Source organism: Brassica napus, chromosome C5 (assembly GCF_020379485.1).
Source record: "Brassica napus cultivar Da-Ae chromosome C5, Da-Ae, whole genome shotgun sequence".
Taxonomy (NCBI): Eukaryota; Viridiplantae; Streptophyta; class Magnoliopsida; order Brassicales; family Brassicaceae; genus Brassica; species Brassica napus.
This window is the reverse complement of record NC_063448.1, coordinates 31,264,898-31,278,507: the sequence shown is the minus strand read 5'-3', so window position 1 is coordinate 31,278,507 and position 13,610 is coordinate 31,264,898. Positions and strand designations below refer to the sequence as shown.

At 38.5% G+C, this 13,610-nt stretch overlaps 3 protein-coding genes and 1 non-coding gene across 5 annotated transcripts; 2 read left to right on the top strand and 2 right to left on the bottom strand.

Moving 5' to 3' along the window:
* The first annotated feature begins 768 nt into the window (after positions 1 to 768).
* LOC106400802 (transcriptional corepressor SEUSS) lies at positions 769 to 5,055 on the top strand. 2 transcript variants are annotated; one of them, XM_013841199.3, is made up of 10 exons: positions 769 to 988; positions 1,315 to 2,432; positions 2,519 to 2,638; positions 2,738 to 2,786; positions 2,870 to 3,084; positions 3,165 to 3,233; positions 3,453 to 3,550; positions 3,659 to 3,752; positions 3,889 to 3,958; positions 4,047 to 5,055. In XM_013841199.3, exons 2-10 carry the CDS (start codon positions 1,584 to 1,586, stop codon positions 4,832 to 4,834), a joined length of 2,352 nt encoding a protein of 783 aa, XP_013696653.1. In that variant the 5' UTR covers positions 769 to 988; positions 1,315 to 1,583; the 3' UTR covers positions 4,835 to 5,055. The 2 variants fall into 2 exon arrangements, with proteins under 2 accessions (XP_013696653.1, XP_013696654.1); XM_013841200.3 differs by having other exon boundaries at positions 975 to 1,232.
* Positions 5,056 to 5,157: 102 nt separating this feature from the next.
* On the bottom strand, positions 5,158 to 6,945 carry LOC106400803 (ribosome maturation protein SBDS). Its single transcript, XM_013841201.3, has 4 exons — positions 6,606 to 6,945; positions 6,104 to 6,434; positions 5,863 to 6,030; positions 5,158 to 5,782 (listed from the first exon to the last, which is right to left on the bottom strand). Exons 1-4 carry the CDS (start codon positions 6,737 to 6,739, stop codon positions 5,318 to 5,320), a joined length of 1,098 nt encoding a protein of 365 aa, XP_013696655.1. The 5' UTR covers positions 6,740 to 6,945; the 3' UTR covers positions 5,158 to 5,317.
* Positions 6,946 to 9,723: 2,778 nt separating this feature from the next.
* Positions 9,724 to 10,826, top strand: LOC125587207. The gene is made up of 2 exons (XM_048757406.1): positions 9,724 to 9,738; positions 9,795 to 10,826. Exons 1-2 carry the CDS (start codon positions 9,724 to 9,726, stop codon positions 10,824 to 10,826), a joined length of 1,047 nt encoding a protein of 348 aa, XP_048613363.1.
* LOC125588045 lies at positions 9,885 to 9,991 on the bottom strand. Its single transcript, XR_007324441.1, has one exon. It is a non-coding gene; the product is annotated as a small nucleolar RNA R71 (small nucleolar RNA).
* Positions 10,827 to 13,610: the final 2,784 nt, after the last annotated feature.

Sequence of the window (13,610 nt, the reverse complement as noted above, 5' to 3'; positions counted from 1 at the left end):
AATGTTAAGGTCCTTAAAAGGAAGTCTAACTAAGAAACTTTCAAACTTGTCGACATAAACACCTCATGCATTACTATTCAAATCCACGCCACTGTAAAATCATAAACTTAATTATTGAGTCGTACTCTTTACTTTCGAGTATAATATGATATATTTTAAATTGAATACTTCCTTTAAGTCTCATTGAGTTAAGTAAATTAGACATCCCCGATTTTACGAAGTAAATCAAATACTAATATGAAATATCCACAAAAGACGAAGCAAATCACACATACTAATATTAAAAAGTGAATATATGCCTTGATATGTTATATGCATATATATTAATACATTTAAAAATTATATATATATTATAATTATCATATTTTATGTAAGTTTATAATATATTTATTTATTAAATTTATTGTTTTAGTTATTAGATATAAAAAGTTAAAAAATATTTCTGTAATAAAATATTGGATTATTATACATTTTTATTTATTAATTTATTTGTATTGATCTAAGCGTATCGGATCAAAAAAACTAATTATTCGAATGAAACAAATCAAATTATTTTAAAATATTAGATATTCTCTTTGTGCCCACTCTAGTATCTTAATGTGTTATCATAGTGGTTATTATTGTATTAGCTGGTGTTTAGTTTCTTTTCTGCTACGAATTATCTTTTTTCTAATTTCAGTCAAAATTAAAATAGTATAACTTCGTATAATCTCAAAGGAAAAACATAATCTTGCATGATTAAAATTGAAAGGGAAAAAAATGATTGAATAAAATATGGTGATAACCCAAAATTTAGAGTAATGTCATTGACTTCATTTGAAGGAGAGGAGAGAGACAGAAAAGTAAGAAAGGGAATGAAAAAATCAGATCGAAATTAGTTTTGACGTCCGCAAGGACTATTCTCTCTCTTTTCATCTCCCTCCTCTCTCTCTCTCTCTCTCTAAGATACAGCGAAGAACAGAAGACAAAACTGTGAGCAAAACAAAAGGTACAAGTTAATAAAAAAAAAAAAACAATTTGTAGGAGACAGAGAATTGTTTTAGTTTCTTTTGGGTTATCCCCAAACCCTAGAAGATGAAGAAGATAAACAACAAGTTCCTTTATTTAGCTTTCTACTGATTCTCTCTCTCTCTCTCTCTCTCTTTCTCAAGTTGTAATCTACCATCAAGATAAACATAGTTGATATCTCCGATTGTCTTTATTTCGAGACAGATTCTTCAATTTAAGCTCTTGTAAGCATCAGTCAGGAATCTGAATTAGGGTTTCGATCGAGCTTCTTGGGTGCTTGTTAACTTTTATGATTTTGGGTTGTAGGTGCTGAGCTGGAAAGGAGCAGACTTGGTTCATTTGGATCTGGGATTTTCATTTCGGAGCTCTGCGCGACTTCCTTTTGCTCTAGAATGTTCCATACGGAATCTCACCACTCAGATTCAGCTATTTTCTTCATCTGTTTTACGACTCTGAAGCTTATCATTGCTCACGCTTCTACTTCATTGTGCACTGGAGACACCTTTGCTCCAACACAGAGCTGAGGTTATACTTATTCAGACCGTAACTCGCCTTTTTCTACATATACAGAGAGTATGGTGCCATCAGAGGCGCCAAATCCTGTTGGCAGTGGCGAAAATGTTCCGACAGGAGGAGCTCCTCTTCCTTCACAACCAGCATTTCCTCAGTTCAGTAACAACATGAGTATGAGTATGCTCGGGAATGCGCCAAACATCTCTTCCCTCCTCAACAACCATTCTTTCGTAAACGGCAGTGGGGCCGAGTCAGACCCTCTGTCTAGCGTCGGGTTTAGTGGTTTGTCATCCTTCAACGCCTCTATGGTTTCGCCAAGCTCGTCTGGTCAAGTTCAGGGTCATCAATTCTCTAACCAGTTGTTGGCTGAGCAGCAACGGAATAAGAAAATGGAGCCTCAGAATTTTCAACACGCTCAGCACTCAATGCAACAACAACAACAGCAGCAGTTTCCGACAGTGCGTGGAGGTGTGGGACCTGTCAAGTTGGAACCTGGTCAGGTCTCTAACGACCAGCAGCAACAGAAAATGTTGAGAAACCTAGGATCATCAGTTAAGTTGGAACCGCAACAACTTCAGGCGATGAGAAGCATGGCCCAAGTGAAAATGGAGCCTCAACAACATTCAGAGCAGTCACTGTTTCTTCAGCAGCAGCAGAGGCAACAACAACAGCAGTTTCTTCAAATGCCTGGGCAATCTTCTTCGCAGGCTCAAATGAATAATATATTTCAGCAGCAGAGACTTATGCAACTTCAACAACAGCAACAACTCCTCAAATCAATGCCTCAACAACGTCCTCAATTGCCACAACAGAGTTTGCCTCTCAGGCCACCTATGAAGCCAGTGTATGAACCCGGCATGGGTGCTCAGCGTCTTACACAGTATATGTACCGACAACAACATAGGCCTGAAGTAAAAGCTTCTTACCTTAAATGATTTTTTCTTTCTTTCAGATTCATTATGATTTAGACAGTTGAACCTTCTGCTATTGAATGCAGGACAATAACATTGAGTTCTGGAGAAAATTTGTAGCTGAGTACTTTGCTCCTAATGCGAAGAAGAGATGGTGCGTTTCTATGTATGGCAGTGGCCGGCAAACAACTGGCGTTTTCCCTCAGGTCTACTGCCCACTGAACTTGTTCTTGCTCTTGCCAGGTGTTTTCAGTATACTAGTTACTTGTTTCCGTGTTTAACTTCTTTACATGGAGACATTGCAGGATGTGTGGCACTGTGAGATATGCAACCGAAAGCCTGGGCGTGGTTTTGGTACGACGTTATTTAGATTATCGCACAGTACAACGTTTTTTCTCTAGTTCTTAGAAATCATTTTTGCGTCTTTGGTTGTTCAGAGGCAACCGCCGAAGTCCTGCCGCGGCTTTTTAAGATTAAGTATGAAAGTGGAACTCTGGAAGAACTTTTATATGTGGATATGCCAAGGGAATCTCAGAATTCATCTGGTCAAATTGTCCTGGAGTACGCAAAAGCAACACAAGAGAGTGTATTTGAGCATCTTCGAGTTGTTCGTGATGGCCAACTTCGAATAGTTTTCTCCCCAGATCTTAAGGTTTTTTCATATTACTCTCTATCTCTCTCTCTTTTTTCCTCTCTTGGCAAACTATAAGTTTCTTCCTTTATTCTTCTCAGATATTCTCTTGGGAATTTTGTGCTCGGAGACATGAAGAGCTTATTCCACGAAGGCTTTTGATACCTCAGGTAACTTCCAGAAACATTAACTACTGTTATTTCGTTTCCCATTACTGACACTGCATCTTATGGGTTTATGGTATTTTCCAGAAACATTAACATTATTCTAGCCTGATTTACTTTCGCTTTGGGTTTACCTGTGACTAGAATCATCACTTGTACTTTTAAATCAACAAAAACTGCTTAGGTATTCTTTTTTTAAATCTATTTTTTGTTCTTCATGTACAGGTTAGTCAGCTTGGATCAGCAGCTCAGAAATATCAGCAAGCCGCTCAAAATGCAACAACAGATTCTGCTCTTCCAGAGTTACAAAATAATTGCAACATGTAAACTTCCTCTCTTATTTTGTTAGATTACTGTAACAACAACAAATCCTGTTTTATTCAAATTTCTTCTTCTTTTTTTTTTTTTGACGTACTGCCACTGCTTCGCAGGTTTGTTGCATCTGCTAGACAGTTGGCAAAGGCCTTGGAAGTACCACTCGTGAATGATTTGGGATACACAAAGAGATATGTTCGGTGTTTGCAGGTATATGGATATCATTGAATAATAATATCTCAATATGAACATAAGTGTCATTTGTACTAAGCTGCAAAAGAAATAAGTTTCCTCTTTGCAAAACCCATTCTTGCTAATGCATATTTGATCTCTTGCAATATTGTAGATCTCGGAGGTTGTAAATAGTATGAAGGACTTGATAGATTATAGCAGAGAAACAAGAACAGGACCAATCGGTAAGTTAATGTGACAGCCTTTAAAGCATCACGTATAAATATATTTTAATAACGTGTCAATCTGTCGTTCTTTTTCTTTTTTGTACAGAGAGTTTAGCCAAGTTTCCTCGGAGAACAGGTCCTTCGTCTGCACTGCCTGGTCCTTCTCCTCAGCAACCCAATGAACAGCTAAGGCAGATTGCAAACAACGATCAGAGTTCTGGAGTAAACTATGCCTTTAATGCAGCTTCTGCATGCACCTCCTCCACAAGCAGCATCGCAGGGCTCATCCACCAGAATTCCATGAAGCAAAGGCATCAGAACGCTGCTTACAATCCACCAAACAGTCCTTATGGTGGAAACTCAGTTCAGATGGCGTCACCTAGTTCCTCGGGCACCATGGCGCCATTATCCCAGCAACACAACCTGACATCATTTCAGTCTCCAACTTCCTCGTCTAACAACAACAACAATCTCTCTCAAAACGGGATGACATGTGTTAACAATCACATGGGTTCCACAGCAATTCAACAGGCTGCAGGTGATGAAGCAAACGGGTCTAGTTCGGTGCAGAAGATACTGAATGAAATCCTGATGAGCAACCAAGCTCACAATACCTTAGGAGGAGGAAGTATGGTTGGGAGCGAGGGGAAGGGAGGTAGTAATGTAAATAGCTCTGATGTTCTGATGATGAACGGTCAAGTGAACAACAACAGCAGCAACACAAACATTGGAGGAGGAGGTGGTGTTGGGATGGGAGCTAACGGGAACAATGGTCTGATGAACGGAAGAGTTGGGATGTTGGTGAGGGATCCAAACGTGCAACCGGATCTAGGGAACCAACTCTTAGGAGCAGTCAATGGTTTCAACAATTTTCAGCGTGATTGGAACGCATGATGAAGAGACTTTGAGCGTATCTGGCATCACCCAGGGTAAAAGGATTAAAGAGGCCTCAAGCCGGAAGAGTTTTAAAAAGAAAATCTTTGTACAACAACTGCTTTTAAAATACCAACTCGAGTTGCTTGTTTTCCTTTCTATCGAGAGTTTTCTTTATGCTTTTATAGTTCTAATGTACATCTTTCATCAGAGAGTCAATGAATCAGATGTTGTATCCTTCATTTATCTCTTGATACTTCCATAAATTATGAACTAGAAAAATTTACTACCCTCCTGATCAAAACTCTCACCCAACTATCCAAAATCCACAAGCTTATCTAAAATACTCCAAGCTGAAATGTATTACGATATTCATAGGCTCAAGAAAAGAGTCTGTCAACTGCAACAATTAAAAGAAAAAAATTCATTCCTAATGAACCTATTTGATCAGCTCAACAAGTTTGCGTGTTCATACTCAAAACCTAAATGCCAAATCTGTAAATTTCAGAAAGAGTAGTCTTTCAAGTCTGATCTGGAGTCATCCATGTCAACCTCAGCCGAGCATTCTTCAGCAGTAAGAGGAGGGAGTTTACGAGTCTTTCGCTTCAGGTTGTGTTTGTGCCAATCACTCTTGAAATGCTCTCTGTATTGCTTAGCTTCTCCAACAAACGTGTTGCAGGTACTGCACTTGATCCCTTTTCCTTCTCCTTCTTCTTCCTTTGTGTTACTACTAGTATCAATCTCTTGCTTCTGCATTTTCTTGCTAAGTTCAACGACAGGATCGGCCTCAGTCTCAACAGGTAACAATGGCTTGTTTGTCTGCAATGCCATATCGTCATGCTCATCGTAATGATCCATGCTTGTGTCACCTTCAGCATGAACCGATACAGCGAGTATCTCTAATCTCCCCTGCATCTTCCTCACAAAGGAATCACACTCTCGGTATAGTCCCGGTTCCATCTCGCAGACCTGCACAAGAATGAATCAGTTAGGATTGGAGGAAAAAAGAAGAAGAAGTTCAAAGTGTTTTAAAGCTATAGAATCATTACAGTGGACATCTGAGTTCCAGATTCGTCTTTGGAGACAAGAGAAGAGTCCCATTCTTTAAGCTTCTCCAGAAGGGAGGCGAAGGTCTGAACAGGAACAGTGAGACGAAGCCTCATTGGAGAACGCTTTATAGGGAAGTGCTTCTGCAGCTCACGGATGACATCAAGAGCCTGCACAAGTTTAATAATGAAAAAGAAGCTTTTCATAGGGACGACATTAAAACATATACACTACTCTACTCACCTGCTTCTTGGAGTTGCTATTAGGATCAACAGCAAAATGGATCTCATGCATAAGACGCTCTACCATGCTAATGGTATAAGGGCGTTGGGTTTCAGGGTTAATGGTTTTCTGCATTACAATGGTAGCAATATCCCGAAACTGGCTTGACAACTGTGACTCTCTCTCTTTCCCAGCAACTTGAAGCTCACCTTTGTCCAAAATCTCCAAGCAGATCTTGGTGTGATCATCAGATCCAAACACCTTTATCAAGTCTTTAGATTTAGCAAGAACTCCTTTGGACACATTTGAGTAAACGGTATGTGACTGCAACACTTCATCTATGTCCTTCTCTCTGCACAAACAAATATTTTATTTATGGAATATAGTCGATTCGCTTCAGATTAAGAAAACATAATCGTAATACGGTACAGTGATAAACTTTCAAACGCCTCTTTGCAAGAATCGAATCGCTAAATTGGGTAAAATCAACCGTAAAAGATTTCAAGCGATAGAGAAAGCTTACACGCCGGAACGCCACGAAAGGACCTTGTTCTTGTAGCAAGCGATTTCGAAGCGGTTGCCTTGCTTTTTCAATCGAACCACTGCGACGTTCGTCAACCTCTTCTGTCCTACCGGCTGCACCAGCGTCTTCGACATCTCTCTCTCTCTCTCTCCTAAGTTGTAGCCCTATTTTTATTTTGGTTTTTATACTTATGGTGAAGAGGTGCGATCTTTTTTTCCCTATAATATTTTTGCCTCGTTCGTGTCTGTAATTAATTATATCGAAAGAGGCTCTGCATCGCTGAGTGATACATCATGACCCTTCGATTATCAGGGATGATTCATCCACTCAACCCTAATTTTTTTCCTTTTTTATTTTTGTATAATTTTGCTTTTTTTCCTTCTAGTTTTCTTTCCATTACGGAAAATCCGTTGCTATGCATGTGTATGAATATGTATATGTGTAAAATTTAAAGATAAATATAAATTTTATCAAAAAAAAAAAAACCGAAAGATAAAATCCTATGTAACTTAGGTGGGGGTATTGGATTTAAAAATTTGATAGATTTTGAAGGAATTATGGTTTCCATTAAATTCCAGTGTTATTCAATTGTGTATTTTATCAATTCTTTCAAATTCTTGTGTTATTCAATTGTGTATTTTACCAATTCATTTAAATTCTAGTGTTATTCAATATTTGGTAGATTTAATAGGAATGTTATTTGAAAGGAATTTAATGGAAAATATAGTGTAAAATGCAAAGGATCAATTCCTTGCTTTTATGAAGGGATTTGTTATTTTTAGAACCAACTTGACCCCACGGTAACCCACTATGTCTTTAGAAGACATATCACCTACACCAGCCCAATTCCACGTCTCTCCTCTTCCAAAACCGGAACCGAAAAACTGAACTAGAACCAAACCAAATTACTCGAAACCAAAACCGGACTGCCTCAAATACCTGAATGGTTTCTATATTTCTATATCTGAATAACCGAATCGGAAACAGAACCGAACCGAGAACCGAACGGTACCCGAATATCCGAAAAAACAAGTTTCGACACTTTGATATAAAATAAAATGTTGTTAGTTCCACTCAATGATATCTTGCATATTTACATGTTTTTAGCCTTCATATCTTGTACATTATGATCATATAGATTAGGAATTAGGCATCTTTAGAGTTCATATTGCATGCATTGTCTTTATTAGGTGTTGGAGAGTGCTATGGAGTGATTGGAGATGTTTGGGAGCATTGTGATTCAAAAAGAAGTAGAAAATGATAATTGGGCGAGTAGAGGAGCTGGAGCGACCTACTGGAACGGGGTGAGCAACCCGCTCTAACCTGGAACGACCTCTCGCAGCGACATCATCAACCCGCTCGACATTTCGTCGCGATACGAGCATGATCTGGAGCGGGCGAGCGCAGCAGGGTCAGGTAGCCGTTGTGACCTGGAGCGACCTTGTGGAGCGACGTAGCGTACCCGCTCTGGGCCCAACATCCCGTCGACAACTTTCGAGAACCGGAACGACCAAGACGGAGCGCGGTGGGTACATCGCGCGCCAAATCCATGAAGTGCGAAGGGAGCCATAGCGACATCCCAGAGCGAGGTGGCGAACCTGCTGTGAAGCTGGAGCGACCCACTGGAGCGGGGTCACGAACCCGCGCGCAAGATCTATATTTGGTCGATTTTTCATGTTTTTCTGGACCTTCTCAGAATTTTTTTTGAGGCTCACTAGGTTTTTAGGAGTCCTATAAATACTCTCTAAACCTAAAATTATGACTTATCTTGTTTTCTATCTAATCAAAAGCCATTTTTGGGAAAAATATCTAATTTTGATCATAATTTCTTATCTTTGCTTGATTATCTTGCTCTCTAATCATGTTTAACCTTGAATCATCCATGGTTTTGGGGTTATTCATGTCTATTAGTGAGTAGACTAATCTTGGATTCATGGGCTAAGGTGATTAAGGGTGATTAGAGAAGATCTAGGGTGTTTAGTGTTAGATCTACTTGTTTCCATTCTTGTTGAGGGTTCTCAATGCTATTTTAGTCTTGATCATACTAAAATAGATCTCTAGGCATTTTCTGCCCACAAGGTGTATGATGAAATGCCTTAACCAACTCTTCAATGCTTTTAGCTTGCTTTACCTAAGAGATTAGTTGCTAAAGGAGTTAAGATTGCTATTAGACTTGGTATCCATGTTTGCTTTACTAACATTCAACCTAAGAGATTAGATGCTTGAGTTTCTTTACCAAAAGAACATTCATCTAGAGATAGAGCTTGTTTAGCTTAGTGTCTAGGCATAAGGAAAGTGTTTGATTGATAGCTTGCCACCTCTAGATTGGATCTGCATCACCCAAGATCAAATGTCTAGCCCCATGAGTCCTCTTGCTTCATATTGAGAAAGAAAGATTATTACTTTATTGCATTAGCTTATTAGTTCTTAGTTCATACCATCTTTAAAACCGGATTGCACTTAGCTTAAACATGAACTTGCATTCCCTTTGCTTTAGAATCACCTAGGATTAGTTCGACAATCTTTTATACTACAACATTTGATTAGGAGCCTTGAAAACTCCTAACATCAAATTGGCGCTGTTGTCAAGTTCTAGGTTGATTGTGACATTGGGATTTAGTCACTTGATTGAGACTAAGTCTTTTTTCTTTCATTTTGTTACTGCTTTTCCTTCTTCCTCTCCCTTTGCATTTCAGGTGTATGAACTTTAGGAGCATAGGTTCATCAAGCCTAGTTCCAAGAGTTGAAGACATAGTTACACTTGAGATGGAGGTAGCAAGAAAGTGAAGAGAAGAAGAGCAACAGGCTCACTTTCAGAGATTGGGGTTTGAAATGGAACACAATCAGAATCAGCCTCATGATGGAGTGGCCCAAGGAGCTGCAAACCTTAGGCCACAACATCCATAGCGCCAAGCTAGAGCCATTGGAGCCTATGATCAACCTCACATTCATGGTCATTGGTTGGGAATCAGAGCACCAGCTGTGGAGAACAACAACTTTGAGATCAAGTCAGGACTGCTCAACACCATAGAGAACAACAAGTATCATGGCCTTGCTGCTGAAGACCCTTTTGATCACTTGTACAAGTTTGATAAATATTGTGGCTTGTCCAAGACAAATGGTGTTTCTGAAGGTGCTTTCAAGTTGAAGTTGTTCCCTTTTTCTTTGGGAGACAAAGCACATCAATAGGAGAAGGCTCTTCCAAGTGACTCTATCACAACTTGGAATGAGTGCAAGAGGGAATTCCTAGAGAAGTTCTTCTCTACCTCGAGGACAACCAAGATCAGGAATGAGATCTCTAGCTTTCAGCAGAAGCACCTAGAGGGATTTAGTGAAGCATGGGAGAGGTTCAAAAGCTATTGGTCTCAATGCCCATATCATGGCTTCACCAAGGAGAGTTTGCTTAGCACCTTCTATAGAGGAGCTCTACCACAGTGCAGAAACATGCTTGATACTGCCAGCAATGGTTTCTTTTTGGGAAGAACTGAGGAAGAGGCAGAGGAACTGGTAGAGAACATGGCCAAGAGTGACTCAGTCTACAGTGAGGAGCATGATAGGGTCAACAGAAGTGATGATCAGCAGACAAAGAAAGAGATCAAGTCCTTACAAGACAAGATGGATTTGCTTCTTTCCAACCAAGCTAAACAGGAGCAGATGAACTTTGTGGGTGGTCCTAGTCAAGAGGTTCCTCCTAAGGTCAATGAGGTTGATGGTTTAGAAGGCCAAAAGGAGTTGTGCTTCATCAATGCTAATGGCACATGGTACAGGAAAGAGCCCAATTTTCAGTACCAAAACAACTATCAGCAAAGGCCTTACTACAACAATCAGCAAGGAGGTTACCAAGCCAAGCAGAACTATCCTCAAGCCAACCAGTCTCCTCAGACTCAAGGAAGCTCTTCTAAAGCTCAAGCTCCAGATTCAAGTGTGGATTCTATGTTCAAGCAACTCTTGGAATTTCAGGCCAGAAATGAGAAGACCATGATTTATGAGTTCAAGAACATCCATGCAAAGATTGATGGGAACTATTCTCACCTCAACAACAAGTACATGCAACTTGCCTCTCATCTCAAGGCTTTGGAGAGTCAAGTTGCTTCTATGCTTTCATCCTCCAAGCAGCCAATGGGGTCTCTACCAGGGAAACCAGAAAAGAACACCAAGGAGTCTTGCTTCTATGCCTTGCATATTTACATGTTTTTAGCCTTCATATCTTGTACATTCTGATCATATAGATTAGGAATCAGACATCTTTAGAGTCCATATTGCATGCATTGTCTTTATTAGGTGTTGGAGAGTGCTATGGAGTGATTGGAGATGTTTGGGAGCATTGTGATTCAAAAAGAAGTAGAAAATGATCATTGGGCGAGTAGAGGAGCTGGAGCGACCTACTGGAACGAGGTGAGCAACCCGCTCTAACCTGGAGCGACCTCTCGCAGCGACATCATCAACCCGCTCGGCATTTCGTCGCGATACGAGCATGATCTGGAGCGGGCGAGCGCAGCGGGGTCAAGTAGCCGCTGTGACCTGGAGCGACCTTGTGGAGCGACATAGAGTACTCCCTCTGAGCCCAACATCCCGTCGACAACTTTCGAGAACCGGAACGACCAAGACGGAGCGAGGTGGGTACATCGCGCGCCAAATCCATGAAGTGCGAAGGGAGCCATAGCGACATCCCAGAGCGAGGTGGCGAACCTGCTGTGAAGCTGGAGCGACCCACTGGAGCGGGGTCAAGAACCCGCGCGCAAGATCTATATTTGGTCGATTTTTTATGTTTTGCTGGACCTTCTCAGACTTTTTTTTGAGGCTCACTAGGTTTTTAGGAGTCCTATAAATACTCTCTAAACCTAAAATTATGACTTATCTTGTTTTCTATCTAATCAAAAGCCACTTTTGGGAAAAAGATCTAATCTTGATCATAATTTCTTATCTTTGCTTGATTATCTTGCTCTCTAATCATGTTTAACCTTGAATCATCCATGGTTTTGGGGTTCTTCATGCCTATTAGTGAGTAGACTAATCTTGGATTCATAGGCTAGGGTGATTAAGGGTGATTAGAGAAGATCTAGGGTGTTTAGTATTAGATCTACTTGTTTCCATGCTTGTTGAGGGTTTTCAATGCTATTTTAGTCTTGATCATACTAAAATAGATCTCTAGGCATTTCCTGCCCACAAGGTGTATGATGAAATGTCTTAACCAGCTCTTCAATGCTTTTAGCTTGCTTTACCTAAGAGATTAGTTGCTAAAAGAGTTAAGATTGCTATTAGACTTGTTATCCATGTTTGCTTTAGTAACATTCAACCTAAGAGATTAGATGCTTGAGTTGCTTTACCAAAAGAACATTCATCTAGAGATAGAGCTTGTTTAGCTTAGTGTCTAGGCATAAGGAAAGTGTTTGATTGATAGCTTGCCACCTCTAGATTGGATCTACATCACCCAAGATCAAATGCCTAGCCCCATGAGTCTTTTTGCTTCATATTGAGAAAGAAAATTCATTACTTTATTGCATTAGCTTATTAGTCCTTAGTTCATACCATCTTTAAAACCGGATTGCACTTAACTTAAACATGAACTTGCATTCTCTTTGCTTTAGAATCACTTAGGATTGGTTCGACAATCTTTTATACTACAACATTTGATTAGGGACCTTGAAAACTCCTAACATCACTCAACTCGAATGCCCAGGGCTTGTTCACCCAAAAAGATTCCTTTAGTAAAAAAAATTTATCTACAAAAAGTAAAGTTTTCCCAAGTGTTTTATTTTGGTAAAAAAATTTCCAAGAGTTAACTACTAGTTGTGTATTTTTTCGTTATCATTCATAGCGTTAGTATTAACATTTGAATTCCATCAAATTAATTTACATTCACATAAATTCTATGGCAAAAAGTAAACATAAGAATTAGACAATTGCATTAAAATCTCGTAAAATCATTTAAAATACTGCAAAAGTTATTACTTGTGAATTCTTTCAAATTCCTAAATTCAATACCACCTCCTTAAAGATCCATTCCTGCGTGTGTGTGTATGTAACTCAAAGACCCATTTCTATGTATGTGTGTATGTAACTTAAAGTTCCATTCCTATGTATGTGTATGTAACTTAAAATGCATTCATTCATAAGGATCCGAACGGTGACATGAGTAACAATTACGATGCTTCTGATAGTAACAAAAGCTTATATATATACTAGTGGTTGGCCCGCCCTACGGGCGGGTAAGTTTACAATAACATTATTTTATATTAGATATTTATTTATTTTATTGATTGAAATATTTTAATTTTATTAACCAAAAAAATATTTTGTATTTTATAATATTTAGGAAATTTACTTTAAATTGTATTAATAAAGATAATATGTTTTTATTCTAAAATCAAATTGTAAATTTTATGAAATTAAACAGTTAAGAAAAATGTAATGATTTATATTTACTCTTTTTATTTCTATTTCACTTTGATATAGTTGAGGAAAATCTAAAGTTAGAATAGCTAATATTTATAGAAAAATTCTAAGAGTATATTTTTAATACTATTACAATAATTAATTTTATCACGATAATAAATTAATCCACCTCCAAACTAAATCAACTGTAAATATAATATAATGTGATAAAATCATAAAAATTTATATTTTAGAGTAATATATATATTTATCAAAAAAGAGAGTAATATATTAAATAGTTTCAATAATGTCACAATGATAATCAATATCTATATTATTTAACAATAAATGATGTTTATAATATATGTTTGTTTCAGTTTATATTAGATTTTCAAATTAAGTTATTTGATCTATGATGTTGGTGTTTGTTTCTTAAGAATTGTTTTCATGACACAAATCCAGCGAAATCATAAGACAAATGAAATATAGATCCGGCAAACCTCCACGTATTTAAAATTAGTTCATACATTACATGGGCTGCCTATGTAACCTGGTGGTTTGATGTTAGATATAAACCTCTGAGTTTATATCTATGTGGAAACATATCCCTGCACAGTGAACATAGATAGA

Bases quoted from the DNA above. Each gene is read 5' to 3' on its own strand.
- LOC106400802 (XM_013841199.3), top strand. From the start codon at position 1,584: ATGGTGCCATCAGAGGCGCCAAATCCTGTTGGCAGTGGCGAAAATGTT. The intron at 2,433-2,518 runs GTAAAAGCTTCT...TATTGAATGCAG, and splicing joins GACAACAACATAGGCCTGAA to GACAATAACATTGAGTTCTG. The intron at 3,085-3,164 runs GTTTTTTCATAT...TATTCTTCTCAG, and splicing joins TTTTCTCCCCAGATCTTAAG to ATATTCTCTTGGGAATTTTG.
- LOC106400803 (XM_013841201.3), bottom strand. From the start codon at position 6,739: ATGTCGAAGACGCTGGTGCAGCCGGTAGGACAGAAGAGGTTGACGAAC. The intron at 6,435-6,605 runs GTAAGCTTTCTC...TTGTTTGTGCAG, and splicing joins CTTTCGTGGCGTTCCGGCGT to AGAGAAGGACATAGATGAAG. The intron at 5,783-5,862 runs GTAATGATTCTA...ATTCTTGTGCAG, and splicing joins CTGGAACTCAGATGTCCACT to GTCTGCGAGATGGAACCGGG.